This window comes from Fukomys damarensis, unplaced genomic scaffold (genome assembly GCF_012274545.1).
Source record: "Fukomys damarensis isolate Sample0158 unplaced genomic scaffold, DMR_v1.0_HiC HiC_scaffold_16, whole genome shotgun sequence".
NCBI lineage: Eukaryota > Metazoa > Chordata > Mammalia > Rodentia > Bathyergidae > Fukomys > Fukomys damarensis.
Genome location: NW_022900928.1, coordinates 108,186,457 through 108,205,326, shown reverse-complemented (window position 1 = coordinate 108,205,326; position 18,870 = coordinate 108,186,457). Strand labels below are relative to the sequence as shown.

Below are 18,870 nucleotides of genomic sequence, written 5' to 3'. Positions count from 1 at the left end.
TTTTTTTTTTTTTTTTGGTACCAGGGATTGAACTTGGGACCTTGCACTTGTGAGGCAGGAGGCAGCACCACTGAGCTAAATCCAAGCCCACAAAAAAACTTTGAAATTATAAAATATTTAGAAAATAAAATGAACAAAACTTGATCTAATAGGGTATAGAGAATCCTAGAACTAGTAAACAGAGTGCATTCATTCTTTTTACAAAAACATGAAACAGTTATAAAAATGACAACGTACACAGCACAAAGTAAGTCTCAGATGCAAGCAGGCAGGACTGCGCTGGATGCACAGTGCCCCCCCAAGGGCACAAGCATCCAACCAACTTTGTGCTAGCTCTGCATTTTGCTTCCTGTTGGCATGAGGCAACAGTGGTGAGGACTAAACAACCAGCCTGATCCTGGGCAAGGACAATGCCCAGCGGGAGAGGGGAGCAACAAGACCCTGCAACTGTCAATAGTAAGTACAAGAGTGCACTTAAACCCCTGCCCATGGCCTACATCCCACAGAGACCAGAGGGCTGAACCTGTTACCCACAGGAGCAAGAACACACCTTAGCTTGCACAATAATCACAGTCTGGGGTGAATTGACAGAGGGAATTCTGGTGCAGGGAAGGCACCTCAAAAACCCATAGGCAATAGGGGCCCGGGATTTCAGTTGGTGCCATTGCCTGCCTCACAAATGCAAGGTCCCAAGTCCAATCTCCATACCAAAAACAACAACAAACCCATAGGCACTACAGATAGGTGGAAAAAAAATTGTGACTGGATGGCTCCCAAGATTGCAGATTTTAGAAAGAAATCACTCATTCAAAAACATAGGAATTTTTTCTTTGACTCAATTTTTTAAATTTTTTCATTATTTGTACCTTTCCTTCATTTGTGGGGGTGCTTTCCACCCTCCCCCCCCCGTTAGTTTCTTTTCTCTCCTTTTGTCTTTTCCTCCCCCAACTTTTTTCTCTTTCCTTTCTTTCATTTCCTATTTTTGTCCTCTGCTCATTGTTTTTCATTTTCTTGTTCGTTCTTTCTTGCAGCCATTCTTTAACACTATTAATTTCTTTTTACTGCTCAGTATGGCCCCCTATCTCATTGTTCTCTTCTCCTTCTCATATCTCATTGATTAATTTTTCAAATTTTGCTTTTTCCATTCTCTGGATCCCACCCCACTCTACTTTTAGTAATGTAACTACTCAGCTTTATGGATCTCTAGATAGGTAGTTAACGTCACATTATTGCTGTTTTAATACTGTTCTATTTTAGTAAAGGTAAAGTTGCTTCATTTAGTAGATATTTACTGTAGGCCAATAGAATTTATTTATTTATTTATTTATTTATTTATTTATTTTTATTCTTTTGAGACGGTCTCACTGTGTTGTTCAAGGCTGCCTTTGAACTCACTATGGACTAGGCTGGCCTTGATCCTCCTGCCTTAGTCTCCCCAGAGTTCTGGGGATTAGGTCAATAATAGGTCAATATTTGGCTTGTCTTTGTGTTCATTCTATAATTATAGCTTCTTTTTTATGGATAAGGTTGGTACTTTATTGGTCCTTAGAGTTTGTCAATATTCAGTTTGTACTTAATACGATAATTGATGCTAATTTTATTACTATAGGCAAGGTGACATACCTTTTGCTACTAACTGGCTTTCAAGGAATGCCAACATCTGGATTGCCTTTGGATCATTCAATACTGTGGCCCATTCCTGGAGAACTGGGTACTGGACCAAATACACTGCAATTTCCTATCTCCAGTAGAAGGAGGTAGCTGGATGCTGGGCTGGAGGCAAATGCCAATAGCCATGTACAAAGGACACCACGGAAAATAAATACTAACTAAAGATGTCTTCATACTAGAAACAAAACTTTCCAGTACAATAAACCCATAAAAACTCAACACAAAAACCAAACAGACAGGGCCAGGGATTTAGATCAGTGGTGCCATCGCCTGCCTCACAAGCACAAGGTACTGAGTTTGAACTCCTGGCACCAAAACAAATAGAAATGTGAGAAGACAAGTCAACAAAATACCTCCAAAAACTCCCAACTCCCCAAAAACTGATCCACAGGGGATCGAAGGGGAGGAAACCAAAAGTGACACACACAAATTATTGAAAATAATATCAAGGGAGATAATAAAACAGAACAATAAGACATTTGGCAAGCTCACAGAAGATATAAATAAGTATTGGACCCAATAAAATGATCATTAACTATACAAAAGATATTTTTTTAAAAGCTGAAAGAGGTAAAGAAAATAATGCAAAACACAAATGACCAGCATAGAACAGAATAAAAGCTCCAAATAGAAATTCAGGAGATTAAAAATTAAAAAGCTTTTTTAATTAGTGGTGTTGGGAAAACTGGCTATCCACATGCAGAAGAGTGAATCTCGACCCATATCTCTCACCATATACTAAACTAAAATCAAAATAGATCAAAGAACTAAATGTTAAAACAGAAACACCTAACTTGCTGGAAGACAAAATGGGTAAAACTCTTAAAGTCATAAGTGTAGTCAGGAACTTTCTGAACAGTAACCTGTTGCAGAAGAAATAGTACCAAAAAAACAAGTGAGATCATATCAAATTAAAAACCTTCTGCCAGGCAAAGAAAACAACCAACAGAGTGCAGAGACAACCTACAGAATGGGAAAAAAATTCTGCCAGATATTCCTCAGACACAGAATTAACATCAAGAATACATAAAGGGGCTGGGGGTTTAACTCAGTGGTGCCACCACCTGCCTCGAATGTGCAAGTACCGAAGTTCGATCCCCAGTACCCCCCCAAAAAATTCAATTCTCCCCAAATAAAACCCAGTCAAAAGTGGGCCAGTGAAATGAACAGACATTTCACAGAGGAAATACAAGTGGCTAATAAATATGTGAAGAAATGCTAAATATCACCGGTCATTAGAAAAATGCAAATTAAAACAACACTGAAATTCCATCTTATAACATAAAGAATGGCCACCATCAAGAAATCAAATTACAAATGCTGGCAAGGCTACAAAGAAAAAGGGACCCTTCTACGTTTTTGGTGGGACTATAAACTAGTACAACTACTATGGAAGTTCGAGTGGAGATTCCTCAAAAAATGAAAATGTGACATTACATTTGACCCAGCTATTCCCCTGGTAGGTATATTTCTAAATAAGTTTAAATGTCAAACTACAGTTGAACATGCATATTCATGTTTATTGCAGTGCAATTCATAATGAATAAAATGTGGAGGCAGCCCATATGTCCAACAGGTGAATGGATAAAGAAAATGTGCTATATACACACCATGGACTACTACTCTGCCATAAAGATAAACTGGAGTCATTTGAAGGAAAACATGCACCTTGAGACCTTAATATTAAGTAAAATAAATCAGACACACAAGCTTAAATATTACAAATAAATAAAGAACAAAATAAAAAAAGATAAATAATAGGAAGTAGGCAGGCAGATCATTCCAAATGGGAAGGAGATCAAGCAATAGAGGGAGGGGATGAAAAAAGGAATTGAGATGTGTTATGTACATGTGCCATCTCCATACAAGGAATGTAAACATTATGTTCTGCAAAGCTGTACTAATAAAAATCAATCAGTTAATCTTTTCCCACCTCTTCACAAAAAAGAAATAAATTTAAAAATTAAATAATAGTTCTTTTGTTTCAGCTGTTAATTACTTTATTTTTTTAAAAAATTCAAATAATTTCTCAATCTTTATTTATTTAGGTACCGGGGATCGAACTCAGGCCCTTGAGCTTAAGAGGCAGGCAGTGGAACCACTGAGCTAAATCCCCAGTCCTCTGTTAGTTACTTTTGTTGCTGGGAAAAAAATACTCAACTCCCATAAATTAAAAGAAGAAAAGTTTATTTCAGCTCAGAGTTTATAGAGATTTCATTCCATAGTCAGCTGGCTCTCAGGCAAGGCAGCATAGCAGAGGGGATTAATAGAGGAGAAACAGTCCATGGCATGGCAGGCAGAAGGCAATGAGTAGCAAGCAGCCAGCATGCCTTTCCTTTTTATCCCATCCAGGCCACCAGCCTTTTGTGTGGTGCCCACCTAGAACTATGCTAATTCCAATTGTTGGACTAATTTAGCATCACACACTTAATCCTAGTATCACATGTCCTAGATCCAGCCAGTTCTGAACAGCCCTACCTATGAGTGTATGAGGTTGTGGGAGGACATCTAGATACAAGCCATAACAGCTGCCAATATACCATCCTGACTAAAAAGACCCCCAAGTTTCCAAGTATGAGCCATGGCCATAGCTGCATAGACAAGCACCAGACACACCCAGGAGGCTGGGGTAATGCTGGTGGCATGGATCACCACAGGACCAAGTTTTGACAATTATCACTTAGGTTACCTTGGAAAAGTTGGTATGAGGCTTTGCTACTTAAAAAGGAGCAGGGAAACCTGGCATTACGGCAAACGCCTATAATCCCAGCACTCTAGGAGGTTGAAGTAGGAAGATCACAAATTCTGGGCAACTTAGTGACTTAGCAAGATCCTACTCAAAATAAAAGATAAAAAACAGGCTGTGTTCAAATTGATGGAAACATCTAAGCAGACACGAGTAAATGCTGCCCAAAAGGAGATTACAGTAGCTGCCACCATTGATGCATTGTGATTGGGTTGCTGCAAAGGGCAAGCTCTGAAAGCAGACTGTCAGTGTGAAGGAACCCATACTTCTGCAGAAGAGCTGAGGAGAAAAGTCAGTGTGTTGGGGAGCCTGAGTCCTGGTGGCTAGAAGCTATGCAGAGTGAGGATCATTAAATGCTATCAAATAAATACAACAATTGAAAAAAGTTTCATGAAGTTTTTTTTTTTAAAAAAGCACTGTCCAGATTATATATTTTTATTATTTATGATGCTAAAATTAAGACACATTTCTTAAATTATGCCAAAATGTTATTTGATAAAGCTGAATAAACCACCTCAACATTTGTGGATTAGAACAAAGGCTTTTCGTCATGTCTCATGGTTTTGGGGGTGGTCTCATGGGCTCATCTAAGAAGTCCTTATTTGGGTGACTCAGGCAGTTTAGTCAAATGACAGCTGCTGACAAGGATAGCTGGACATCAGCTTCTCCAGGAGACAGGTCCATATGAACAGCTTCTCTGTGTCCGTCATAGCACAGTGGGCTCAGAGGAGTTGTACTAAACTGCGACTCAGGGGTCTAAGAAAGAAGTTTCTAAGAAACAAGAAATGGAAGGCGCCAGTCTGTTGAGTCCTATACACCAAAACTAGCACGGTCACAGTCACCTCTACTCTATTGTGTTGATCGGGGCAGTTGAAGAACTTCCCGAGACTGAGAGAGAGAGAGACATAGATGCCCCCTCTAGATGGAAGGAGTGACAATGAGTGAGTAGCCATCTTCAGTCTGCCAAGGGATGTCAGAATAAATGGATAACTCCATTGTCCCCTGGATAGGCTATCACTGGAATGAGTGCATGGCCATTTCCATCCTGGCTGTGTCCAAGTTCCATTTCCATGAATGTGTGACTGTTTATCCCAGAGGAGGGCATGGCACCTTGATGACAGTCCCATTGAGGACATGGAGTAGGGGGAGCAGCAGTTCCCCAAAACAAGATCAAGTCCTTCCCGCCACAAAAAAGGACAATGGTACCGTGGTACAAAACAATGTCTGCCTCAGATACTTATTGTTTGTTGTTATAAATTACATTTTTGTCCAAAGTGAGAATCTTCATACTAACCCACAATGCCTCCCTTATTCTCTTTACACTCAAAACTTAATTCTCTAGGTCTCTCCTTTTATCCCAACAAGAAATGTTTCCTCATAGCCCTGCTCAGCAGGCATAGGGTGGGCTGAGTGGGGAGTCAAAGAAAGATTGGACATAGAATTGTGCTCCAGTGTTCATTCTAGTCAGGAGGAAGAGACAGAAGAAATAGATTGGAAAGAAACACTTAAGTGTTGTAAGGAGCACAGATAAAGTGCTCTGAACTATACAGGCAAAAATTCCTCCAGCTGTGCTCTTAATCACAGGCTGTCTCCCAGCATCTCCGTGTTGCTGTCTTGTGCCAGCAAAGCAGTCATACTGAGCAATTCACAAGACTGATCCTACTGCATCCAGGTCAACAGCTCCTCTGAGACAGGGATGAAGACTCTGACAGGTACGGTGCAGGGACAAATGTCTTAGGCTTAAGGACACTGCTTCAACAGAAGAGGACACCAACACAGTGCTATCGGAATAAAGCCTATGACCATGTAGTCATTTAGCTTACTAGGATTGTTAAATATATTAAATGAAATAGGAAATTTGAAGTGATAAATTAAAGATTGCTCTTCTTTATTGCCACATATTTGTTTTCTGGTAGGAGGATGTATCTTCCTATCTGCATTTCCGGCTTCCAATTACTGACATCCCAGTTGGGTGTGGAATGTCAAATAAAGGTAATTATCTGTGATAGTAAATCATAGCTCAGGAGTGGAGACCCTTTACATGGTAATCTCAGAGTTTTTCCTGTGGGCCTGGCAATGTACCCCTTTTGGTATCACTTCTCAATCCTTGTGAAAAACATACTATATTTCCTAGGTTTTGTTTCTTATTTTTAAATGACAGATGGTTAGAAAATATCTTCTTCTCTCTTATAGTTATTTCCCCCAGTTTTTCTCCACTAGACAGCAATTACTCTCATGTATAATCTTCCTAAGTAGTTATTTTCTAGCTCCTGAAGAGAATAATCACAGTGAATGTATTCATCTTATGCTCTCTGTGGTTTTTCTCAGCGTGAAACTTCTACTGAATATAATTTGTGCCACAGTAACTAACACAGACACTTAAACATGCTTGGTAGGTCATTTTTTCAAGCAGATCAAATTTTCTGATGAAACATTCATCTGTTTTTTCATACATTATTTTCCTGGCTTCTATCCAAAAGTAACTTCAAAGAGAAATTAGAAATATGACTAGAGGTACCATATTTCAAACATTTTCCCAGGGAAAGGTGGGAGAGAGAAAAAAAAAATCTTTTTTTTTTTTTTTTTACTTAAATTAGCTTACACTTATTCTATGCCAAGCAGTGTATAAGACACAAAATTATTTACTTTGTAGGGAAGTAAAACCCCTTCTGAATTCATTTCTTAATTCTAGCAATATTGAAAACAATTTATTTTATATAATATCAAAAGAACTTTAAACAGTTAAGCATATAAATCACATCCTAGCAAAGTAGTAGAAAACAGAAACAAGCAGTTATGAAATCTACAGGGAAATTATCACTTATCTAAGCTTGGAAGCAACAAATAAAATATCAAAAGGCAAAAATAAGAGATTCAATTATTTATAAATTGCAATATTAAAGGTGATGTTGACAAGCAATATTATTTTACTGGAGCTCATTCATGATTAATTTAGAAGAAATTATTCTTAGCATTCAGTGGTGATCACATTTCACAAATAACCCCAACACCAACAACATTTTCACAAAAACATTTAACAGAAAATTATGTCATTTTGTTGAGTCAAAATGTGAATTGTGCTGAGAGCATGGTATGCCTGACCCAGTCTGTCACTAGAAAGTGCCCTCCGTGGCTTATCTCAGTCTGTTTGGGCTGCTGTAACAAAATAGCACAAATTGTGTAATTTAGAAAGAGTAAAAATGTATTATCTCACAGTTCTGGAGCCTGCTACCTGGAGCACTTTATCTGGAGAAGACATAGCATAGAGAGTAAGAGGGAAAAAGGGAAGAGCTCTATCTGTCCAACTGCTTTACCTATTTAGTGCTAAGAAATTGTTCACTGAAGGCCCAGCACAATGAAGAGATGCAGAACCAACCCTGCCAATTGTTCCTTATTTACCCTGAGTAAAGACCAATATGCTAATTTTATTTCCACAGAAATTTTAGCTGAACAAGTTTTTGACCTCTACCTTCATTTTAATTTTATTGTTTCTACTACTAAAATAGGAAATGAAGGTCCCAGTCCCAAAATAACCTGGGGGCTACATATCAACCTTTATCTAAAAAAAACAAAAAGAAAAAGCAAGCTTGGTTCACATATTCCCTATTGTCAGTTACCTCACAATATTTAGAAACTCCTCTCAGGAATTTAGCTCAGTGGTTCCACCACCTGCTTCACAAGCACAAGGTCCCAAGTTCAGTCCCCGGTTCCAAAAAGCAAAAACAAAAAACAAACTCCAAAATGTGACATTAAGAATCCAGCTCACAGGCCTGAGTGTAACTAACTCCACAGTAGAATGCTTGCCTAGCATTTTTGAGACCCTGGTTTCAATTCCTCATAACACACACACACACACACACACACACACACGCACACAGAGCTCACCATAGTGCTGATCTTTTTGCCATCAGTATTTCTTAACAAACACTTGTCCGAGAGCTCAAAGCCCTCCACAGGACCTTTCCCTGGAATGTTTAATTCGACCATTATCTGCATGAAAAATATATCCTAGTAAACACAGCCACATATATTGCTGGTAGGCAGGCAAAAAATTCAAACAACAGAGAAAGAGGTGACCTAATCCATCGTCACTGTTCTAGTTTTGTTAACCACATCATCCACCATCACTTAGGGTTTGCCCAAGTCTTGGAGTAATTATTACTTTTGCAGAAGAAACACAGCAACATCAAAACAACATCAAGTCTCACTAATGGTGGTGAGGATTCATATTCCTGACAAAAAGATGATCTGTGACATGTTCATGGCTCTGTGTAACGGGACCAGCCTCAGTGACTAATTGCTGGGGGCTGCACCAGCAACACTTCCTAATATTTCTGGGGCCTTAATTCCTAAATGTGTGCAGGATGGAGGAAAAGCAGAGGGAAGCCGAGGTCTGCGGAAGACAGACTCCATATTCCAACACTGGGTGCCCAGGCTGGCCATCACTTGGCTTCCAGGGTGTGCTCTCCTGGCTTTCCTCTGACCCTGTCACTAAGGCTGCTTATGCCTCTTCAAGCTGGTCTGCACTCCACCCTGACAAGTGGAGCTTCTACTAGAGACTGCTTGGTTCTGTGATGAGCTGCTTCTTCTTCTGCAGCACCTTCCACTTCTCAACATTTTTTTTTTTTTTTTGATACCAGGGATTGAACTCTGGACCTTGTGCTTTTGAGGCAGGAAGCAGCACCACTAAGCTAAATCCCTGGCCTGCGTCAACCCTTTTTATAAGGCCATCCAATCCGTCACAAGGGCTCCACCCATATGACTCAATCATTTCCAAAGGACTCACACATACTACTTTGGCAATTGTTTCAAAACATGAATTTTTGAGGGGACACAAATATTCAAACCATAGCAGACTCCCAGCCCCAGAATTTCTGTGTTCCCTTGTTCTTCTCACCCTCTAGAATAGCAGTTCTCAACATTTTGGCACCAGGGTCCAATTTCACAGATGACAATTTGTCTACAGCCTCTGGGATGGGGTGGTTTTAGGATGATTTGAGTGCATCACACTTATTATGTACTTTATTTCTATTATTGTTACATTGTAATATATGATGAAACAATTATACAACTTACCACAATGCAGAATCCGTGGGAGCTCTGATCTTCTTTTCCTGCAATTATTTAATCTCATCTGGGGGGAAATGGGAGAAAGAGACACTTGAAATGTGTTGCTTATGTCCAGGCTACTATGTAATCTTGTTTTAGTTGCTATCACTGCAGAAAACCCTGCTTCACAAAGACAGGATGCTGGAAATGGAAGCAGCCTTTTCAGTGCTTTTGTGGCAATTCCGGGATACTGTTCCTTGACTTTAATCCAGAATGGAGATTTGCAATGGTCTGAAACAGTTTTAAAGCCACTATCATTCGCAATCTCATTCAGCTCATCTCTTCCAGCAGAGACACCTGGTTTATTCACAAATGAATTGCAGATGCATCCTATTCCAGTTTGAGAGTCTTTTGTGGTTGGGAAGTAATGCTAAAATTCTTTTGAAAACTGATATATGTGATCATGCACTAGCTGGGAGAAAGAAGACACTGGCTCAGTTTCTGAAAATCTCTACTAATGTTTGAAACATAACAAAAGTCACAGTGTTCGGTCATTGCCCCCACACTTCCATTAGGTTTTGAATGCATCCACTTTATCTGCTGACTTGATCATAGTTGTCATTCTCCCCTGAAGTGACATATTGAGTTCATTGAGCAAGGTGAGTATGTTGCAAGAATAAGCAAGTTTTGGAATCCATTTTGCATGGCTAAAATGTGCTATCAGTGATGACTTTTTTTTTTTACTAGAAACCTCTGGGGTGGCTCTTGCAACTCAAAAACTCCAGCAATGATCTGCCTTTAGAAGGCCATCTCACCTCTGTATATGTGCTCTGTGTTCATCTTCCCACAGAACCGTGGGATGTGATGTGAGTTAAGGACATACACCTTAATGAAGTTGATAATTTCAATCACAACCTGTGAAATATTGTTAAGTTCAGGTGACATTTTTCAGCTAGCTAATATTTCTCTATGGAAACACAGCACATAGACTCACATTCAGAAAAAACCTCTCAATTGTTTCTGTTCTTTGTATTCACATTAAAAAGAAAACCTCCTTAGGCTTGTTCTTCAATGCAGGGCGCATTGTCCCCAAATGTGGCAAAGTATTTTTAAGGTTTCATAGCTTTGTTAGATGGCTGCTTGCCACACATTATACAAAGTGGGGTTAGAGATGTCAATTGCTTGTTGCAATGAACCTATAGTTGAAGTAGGATTCTTGGTATTTTCCTTTAAATGTCACTTTCTTTTTATTGGCAGCCTTAGAACCTTTTGTTCTCTCATCATTGGGTTTCCTCCTTTTCAGAGAAGCTTTCCTGTGACATTTACTTTTTACTCATTTTGGTTAGGATTAGCTTGTGGGCTTACCAAAACTTGATGGAAAGAAGTACCCAATACAGGAAAGAAGCAAGAGACAAAGGTGGTAGATAAAATAATGGGCAGACCACACAGAGAGTAACATAACTGTCACATTCTGATGCAAAGCCTGCCACCAGATGCAGTTGTACAATAGCCACTTGCCACTCATTAGGGTTTTTTTTTAATCCACTCATTAGGTTTTGATGAGTCTGCAAGTAATTAATTTGTTGTCTCTGTACAGTCAAACCTCTCTGCTAATGTTAAAATGTATTTGCATTGCTAGCATCACTGTCTTAGCTCCACCTCAGATCATTAGGCACTAGATTCTAACAAGGAGCCCACAACCTAGATCCCTTACATGTGCACATCACAATAGGGTTTGAGCTCCTATGGGAACCCTGATCTAACAGGAGGCAGCACTTACATGGTAATGCAAGTGATGGCCATAAATACAGATGATAGTTTATTCCCTTGCCAACTCCCCATCTGCTGTGTAGCCTGGTTTCTAAGAGACTATGGACCAGTGCTAGTCCATGGCTTAGATTTTGGGGACACTTACTCTAAAAATCACATAATTATGCATATGTATGAAGGAATGCATTTACTGTCATAATGTTTCTCAAAGGTGGAGATTTTAAAATGTTCTCACTTGGGATGCATTTCTGGAGAATGGTATAATTCCTGGAAAATATCATAAAATGGGAGATAAAAAGATAAATAAAAATCTAATACATTTCTGAAGACAGTACCTGTCTTAGTTAACTTTTCTTCTTGCTGAGACAAAATACCCATGACTCAAAAACAAAGGAGGAAAGGTTTATTTCAACTCACAGTTTATAGGGAATTCAGTTCATAGCTGGGTGGCTCCAAGGCATCACAGAGGAGAAATAGTTCATGGCAGGCAGAAGGCATCAAAGTAACAAAGAAGCAAAGCAGTAAGCAATAAGCAGTGACTCTCTTTCTGTCCTTTGTATCTTATCCAGGCTACCCACCCTTGGAGCAAGTAGCACTCACACCCAGAGAGGGGCAGCCTTAATCCTAGCCAGAACTATGCCAAACCAATCAGTGGACTAATTCAGTAATCATATACACTTCATCCCAGAATAATACACTCTAGATCCAGCCAACCCTAACAGCCCCACATATGACTGCATGAGGCTTTGTGGGGGTACATCTAGACACAAGCCACAGCAGTACCCAACTCAGTGTCTCTCATTTAGAATTGTAACTTTGAATGTAAATGACAATATTCAAGAGAATAAATGGTTCTGTAAGGAGGAAAAAAAAGGAAAATTTAGTGCTGTCCTATCCCCTTCCTGTTTCTCTCTGAGCCTGTCCCATCCTCATCAGCCCATATCTGGATGGTCCTGGGTCCTCCAGCTGGTTTCCAGGCTCTATATGTTCTGCCACCACCTTGTGAAAATCTTTCGTTGGGGGTGTTGCTTAAAATAGAGAGGTGGCTCTGTCCCTCTGGGCTCTAGAGTCCCTCAAGAAATGGCCACTGTTTCCACAAGGGTGATACCAATTCTTAAGCATGGACTCTGTTCCACATGCTTGGTCATAAGCCTTAGTTTCACTTTTGTTCTTTTGTTTTGGTACCAGGGATCAAACTCTGGTCCTTGCGCTTGCAAGGCAGGTGGCGGAAGCACTGAGCTAAATCCCTGGCCCTTTGGTTCCACTTTATAGTTCTCATCCTTCTCTTGGGAGAAATGAGGTCCCAAGGTTTCTAGAAGGAGAGTCGTGCTATTTATACCTCCATATGGCGTTCCTGCTAGGGCATTCCACTCTTACTGCAAACCTACCTGGTCTGCTAGGGAAAAGCCTACTTCTGTCAGAAAGACATCTTGAGGGAGTTACCTTTGGCAAGGCTTCTCTCACTGTGTTTGGAGCCTGCCCCCTCTCCCTCCAGAGTGGGCTTCTCCTTCCTCTGGACCATCAATTTACCTGTGCAAAGGACTGATAACCTGGGTTTGTGATTTTTATTTATTATGTGCACCTCTACTAGCTCTTAATGTCAGAACGAATATATTATTTAACTTTCAGGATCCAAAGCCCAGCAGGGGGGTTGCCATATAATCTGCATTGTTTGATATTTTCTGAAGGAAGGAGGAAAGTGTCATGCAGGAGTGGATGGGTTACATGCAAAGGGAGACATAGAATCAGGCTTATTTGTTCCCACTGACTCCTTGTGCTGCTGGCCCTCTGGTTGGGACTAGAGGATTTGACCCAGCCACCCAGGTGGCTGCACTCCAACCTCACCTAAACCCTTATCTCTACCTCAAAGTTAAATGTCCCTTACACCTCACAAAAGTGACCCTTCTACTTCCAGGTGTGGCACAAAAGGGAAGCTTAGATCCAAGCATTGAACACTGCTGGCCTAGTGCAATTTGGCATGTAAATGAATCAAGCCTGGGGGTATTAAAGAGCAAGCTACCATGTATAAAGCATCTGCTCCATGCTAGCCAGTAGGCAAAACCTGTAGACGTCTTAATGCATTTGAGCCTCTTCTCAGACCTTTGGAAGAGGAGTTAACAACTCTACTCTTCTAGTGAAGAAAATGAGACCCAATCAGGGTTTTCACCCAGTTTCTTTATCAACAAGGCCATGCCTGATGATTATACCATGACATCCCACAGCTGGAGCCTTTTCAGGTTATGGTGGATGTGGTCCCCTGTGACTATCAGTCATGCATCACTTAATGACAAGGATACATGTTTTTAGGCAATTCTGCTGTTGGGGGAACATCACAGAGTGTACTTACACTGTGGCTGACAGTACCAGTGAGCTGCTCAGGAGTGCAGCAAACAGGCTGTCCGCATCACACTGCATTTGCATTCCAGTAAATTCTGTACACTAAGAGAGTGCCCCCTAAAATAACAATAAACAACACAGTAAACAAATTGGTGACATAGTTATCAAGTATTTTGTATCACACCTAATGTGGTCTAGTTTTTAACCACTGGGCACACAGTAGATTTGTTTACACTAGCAGCTATTTGACTTTTAAGGCTCTTTTTTCTGAATGTAAGAGCAGTATAAGCTCAGTGCTGGCAAAATTACAGAATCATTAATTAAAAGTGACTCATGTTTTATATTGCAATAATGCCATTACATTGATAGATTAGTCTTAATTCACTTGTGCTCATTTTATGCCTTAGTAAACAGGTGTGTTTATTAGGTAAACAATTATATATTTATACATGCATTCATATATAGTTATATTATATCCTTTATGAAATGTGTACTTTTCACTGAGTTTTATGATGTTTTATTTTATTAAAATTCTCCATAACTATCCTTATGGGATGGAAATGATTTATACCATAATCAGTGAGTAATACTTTCTCACTGAGGAAAAGACATTGAAAAGCATGTTTCCAAATAAGAAGCGCCTATTATGCATCATCAAGAGATAAATATCACTGTTAGAACTTGGGTTTCAGTGTTTGTATGAGGCATCTTTTTGTTCTGTTTGTGCATATATGTATAATGGAATAAACATTTTAAACTTTTGATATATTTTACTGAATTGATTTATAGAAATATTTTCTATTTAAATTTACATCATTAGTGAATGAGGATGTTTACCTTATAACATCTTCACTGACCTCTTTCTTTGGCATTTGTTCTGGACATGCAACACAGGGCTTTGCGTAAGCTAGGCAAGTACTCTGCTCCTGAGCTACATCCCCAGCCCTCTTCACCACTGTTATATATTAAAACTTCTGCAGCAGAGATGAAGGCAGCATCTCCCTGTAATGTATTTGTTCATTTGTTTGTTTATTTCTTGCCATGTTCCCCAAAGGGAAAACAACAAATACATTGACAACATAGCACAGGGCAAAGCAAAGCAGTAAAATTCATTCCCATTCTCTCTCTCTCTCTCCTCTTCCCCCCTCCTCACTCTGCTGGGGTTTTGCTGTGTTCCCCATGCTGACCTCAAACTTGTGGGCTCAAGTGATCTTATACCTCACCACCAGACCACCAGAGGAGCTGGGACTCTAGGTCTGTGCTGCCATACCCAACTCCACAATCAGAATTTCTTCAGTATTTTACTTTGAAGCCCAACTAGTTTGGATGAATATACACCAGAAACATGACTCCTACACCAGAGAAACAAAGGTAAAAAACTCCAGAACAAGTTAATTGCTACTCCACTTAATGCTTTCCTAAGACTTTTCAATGCTGCTATTTGAGTTCTGGCTATCACATTGAGCCTGCATACTTTTGAACACATACATATGCCAGTTAAATTTCTTCTATAAAGTATACACCACTGTTGACCCTGATATTTTGACTGCATGGTTTGCTGAAGGAGAAAGGAAATCACATTTTGCAGAATGTCGGTATTCAGAGTTCACAGTCTTGAGGAATTTCCTCTCCCTGCTTGAGCGCTAGCAGGCTTTCTTGTCATGTCAGAGTGGAAGGCCACCTCTGGCATCTCTAGATGACTGTGAGATAATCCTGGGAGAAGTAGGGCAAGAGTGAAGTGGAAATGTCTGGGTTGTATTTCATAAACATCAAGACACGTGGGAACAAGTGCAAAATTCTGGAATCTATTACAGCCTGTGAATGCAATGTGATGCTGTCATTAGTGCTGCAGTCTGAAAAACGAAACCCCTTCATACTGAATGTGTTTTCTGGGCTGTGACTCTCACTTGTCAGCAATCAATGCTATCATTCTTCTATAGCCTTTGTGTAAAAAATGCATGAGAATCATGATAATGGAAGCATGAAACTCAATCTCTTTCTGCCAACATTCAAGGCTTTAGATTGCAGTGCCTCACCAGCCTTTTAAGCCTGGTCTCTCCCCTGTGCAAAGCTTTGGTCTCCAGGACAACTAGTTAATGAGCCTTCTCTCCCTGCTGCCTATGCCATCTTGTGGTAGGGCTGGTCACTCCCTCCAGAACACCCCTCTTACTGAGGTTGTTGGGTTTGTCAGTCTAGGGCTATCTCAAATGCTGCATCTTCCATGAACTTTATTCTGATGCAAGCTGTTTTGCTCTTTGTTTTATTAAAGACTTTTTAAACTAACAGTTTTAGGTTCAGGTCAGGGATTTAGCTCAGTGTTTCTGCCACCTGCCTCGCAAGCGCAAGGTCCGGAGTTCGATCCCCGTTACCAAAAAAAAAAAAAGTTTTAGACTCATGGCAAAATTGAGAGGAAGTTGTAAAGATATCCCATAGACCTCTCTCACACACGTATAGCTTCTCCCACCCCAGATTGGTACATTTGTTACAATCAATGAACTTACTACACATAATAATTATCCAAAGTCCATATTTACATTAGGGTTTGGTCTTGGCGTTGTATATTTTATGTATGATATGTATCCACCATTACAGTACCATTTGGAGAATATTAACTGTGCTAAAAATCCTTTGTAAACTCCCTAATCCTTCCTTCCTCCTACCTACCCCTGACAGCCACTGATATTTTTAATGTCTCCATAGACATAGACTGCCTTGTCCAATGTCATACAGTTGGAATTACACAGTATATCCTTTTCAGATTGTCGTATTTCACTTAGTTAAATGTGATTAAGCTTGCTTTGTGTCTTTCCATGACTTGATATCTCTTTACTTTTTAGTGCTGAATAATGTTCCATCTCCTGAATATACAAGTTTATTTATTAATTCATCTACTGAAGGATGCCTCGCTTCCAAGTTTTGATATTTATGAATAAAGTTGCTAGACCCTGGTGCAAGTCTGTCCTGTGTGTCTGTTCTCTAGGGGCAGTAGCTGTTTATTTCTGTCCATGTTCTCTCCCACCTAAGTGCAGGCCCACTCCATAGAAGATTCGAATGAATATGGACATGAACCCCCTGAAGCCCCAGAACTATCTTTTGGGTTGTGAACTAAAGGCTGGCATAGATTATCACTAAGGTGTATAATGATGAATGTGAGCACCAGTTGTGATGAAGAACAGTCCATTTAAGGGCTGCTACAAAGGATGAATTGCACACTGTGGAAGCAGAAGCAATGAATTACGAAGCCAGTCCAATTAAAGTAACACTGGCAACTCTGAAAATGCCCGAACAGCCAACGGTTTCCCTTGGGGGCTTCGAAATTACACCACCTGTTGTCTTAAGGTGGAAGTGTGGTTCAGGGCCTGTGCATATTAGTGGACAGCACTTAGTAGCTGTGGAGGAAGATGCAGGATCAGATGATAAGGAGGAAGAGGATGTAAACTCTTAAGTATATCTGGAATGTGATCTGCCCCTAAAAGTGATAGGAAGCTTCCACAGAAAAAAGTAAATCTGGCTACTGATGAAGACGATGATGATGATGACAATGATTTTGATGAGGAGAAAACTGAAGAGAACTCTCCAGTGAAGAAATCAATATGAGATACTCCAGCCAAAAATGCAATTCAAATCAGAATGGCAAATACTCAAAACTATCAACACCAAGATCAAAAAGTCAACAATCCTTCAAAAAACAAGGAAAGACTACTAAAACACCAGATGACCTAGTTCTGTAGAAGATATTAAAGCAAAAATTCAAGCAAGTATTGAAAAGGGTGGTTCTCTTCCCAAAGTGGAAACCAAATTCATCAATTACGTGAAGAATTGCTTCCGGAAGACTGACCAGGAGGCTATTCAAGATCTTTGGTAGTGAAGGCTCTTTAAGAAAATAATTTAAATAGTTTGTTAAAATTTTCCATCATTTCATTTCTGTTAACAGTTGATATCTGGCTATCCTTTTTATAATGCAAAGTGAGAACTTCCCAACTATGTTTGATAATTGTTATCCAGGTTCCATTGCCAAGAATGTGCTGTCCAGAATGTTTAGTTTTTAAAGATGGAACTCCACCCTTTGCTTGGTGTTAAGTATGTATGGAATGTTATGACAGGACATAGTGGTAGTGGTGGTTAGATGTGGAGATGGTGGGGAGACATAAATATACATGTGAAATAAACTCAGTACTTTAATAAAGTAAAAAGCATAAAGCTGCTAGAAAGATGTGTGCAGATTTTTGCATGGGAATAATTTTCAACTCCTTGGGTAAATACTAATACTAGATCACAGGGTAAGAGTAGGTTTAGTTTTGTAACAAGTTACAAACTGTCTTGCAAAGTGGCTCTGACCACCAGCAATGAATGAGTCCTTGTTGCTTGCTGGACGCCCCGTTGCTCCACATCCTCTCTAACTTTTGGTGTTGTTGTCCTGCGTTTTGTCATTCTGATAGGTTTTTTTGCGCTATGTCGTTGCTTTTCTTTTTGTGATGCTGGAGAAAGAACCTAGGGCCTTTTGCATGCTAAGCAAGCATTCTGTCACCAAGAAATATCCCTAGGCTTCTTATTGTTGTTTCAATTTGTCATTCCCTGATGTCCTACAATGCGGAACATTTTTTCTGTGCTTTTTGCCATCTATACTATCCTCTTTTGTGAGCTGTCCCCTAAAGGTTGTTGTTGTTGTGTTGTGGTGCTGGGGATTGTATCTAGGGCCTCATGCATGCTGAACAAATGCTCTATCACTAAGATTCATCCTTATCCCTGACCCGTTTTTTTGTTTTTTGGTACTGGGGATTGAACTCGGGTCCTTATGCTCCTGAGACAGGTGGTGGCAACCCTGGCCCATTTTAAAAATTGAGTTGTTGGTTTTCTTATGTTGAATTTTAAGAATTTTTTTTGTAATCCCTAGCACTTATCTGCCTAAGAAGAGTTCTTTGCTTACTTTGCATAACAGCTCTAGTCAGATGTGTCTTTTGAAAATATTTTCCTAGCCTCTGTGAAGTATTTTCTCATTCTCTTAACATTTTTTGCAAGAGGAAGTAATTTTAATGAAGTTAATTTTTATGAATTAATTTAAATGAAGTTAATTTTATGCATTAATTGAATTAATTTTAATGAAATTAACTTTTATGAATTAATTTAATTGAATTAATTTTAATGAAGTCCAGTGTATCATTTTTTTCATGGATCATACTTTGCTATTATATTAAAAAGTCATTAGTGCCGGGGATTTAGCTCAGTCATTCCACTGCCTGCCTCTCAAGTGCAAGGACCCAAGTTGGATCCCCAAAAAAAAAAAAAAAAAAAAAAAA

The 18,870-nt window shown here is 39.6% G+C and overlaps 1 protein-coding gene and 1 pseudogene across 2 annotated transcripts in view; one reads left to right on the top strand and one right to left on the bottom strand.

Moving 5' to 3' along the window:
- Ccnyl1 (cyclin Y like 1) overlaps nt 1-13,675 on the bottom strand; it is an 83,687-nt gene extending 70,012 nt beyond the window's left edge. Inside the window, exons 1-2 of one of the 2 annotated variants that reach the window (XM_033764578.1) lie at nt 13,584-13,675; nt 9,494-9,531 (exon numbers count right to left, since the gene is read on the bottom strand). In XM_033764578.1, the coding sequence (XP_033620469.1) occupies nt 9,494-9,531; nt 13,584-13,657 (112 nt within the window). In that variant the 5' untranslated portion in view covers nt 13,658-13,675. Of the gene's footprint in view, nt 1-9,493; nt 9,552-11,653; nt 11,813-13,583 lie in introns of those variants that run through there. The other variant, XM_010616084.3, reaches the window with a different exon arrangement.
- Nucleotides 13,676-16,624: 2,949 nt separating this feature from the next.
- On the top strand, nt 16,625-17,438 carry LOC104856600 (annotated as a pseudogene).
- Nucleotides 17,439-18,870: the final 1,432 nt, after the last annotated feature.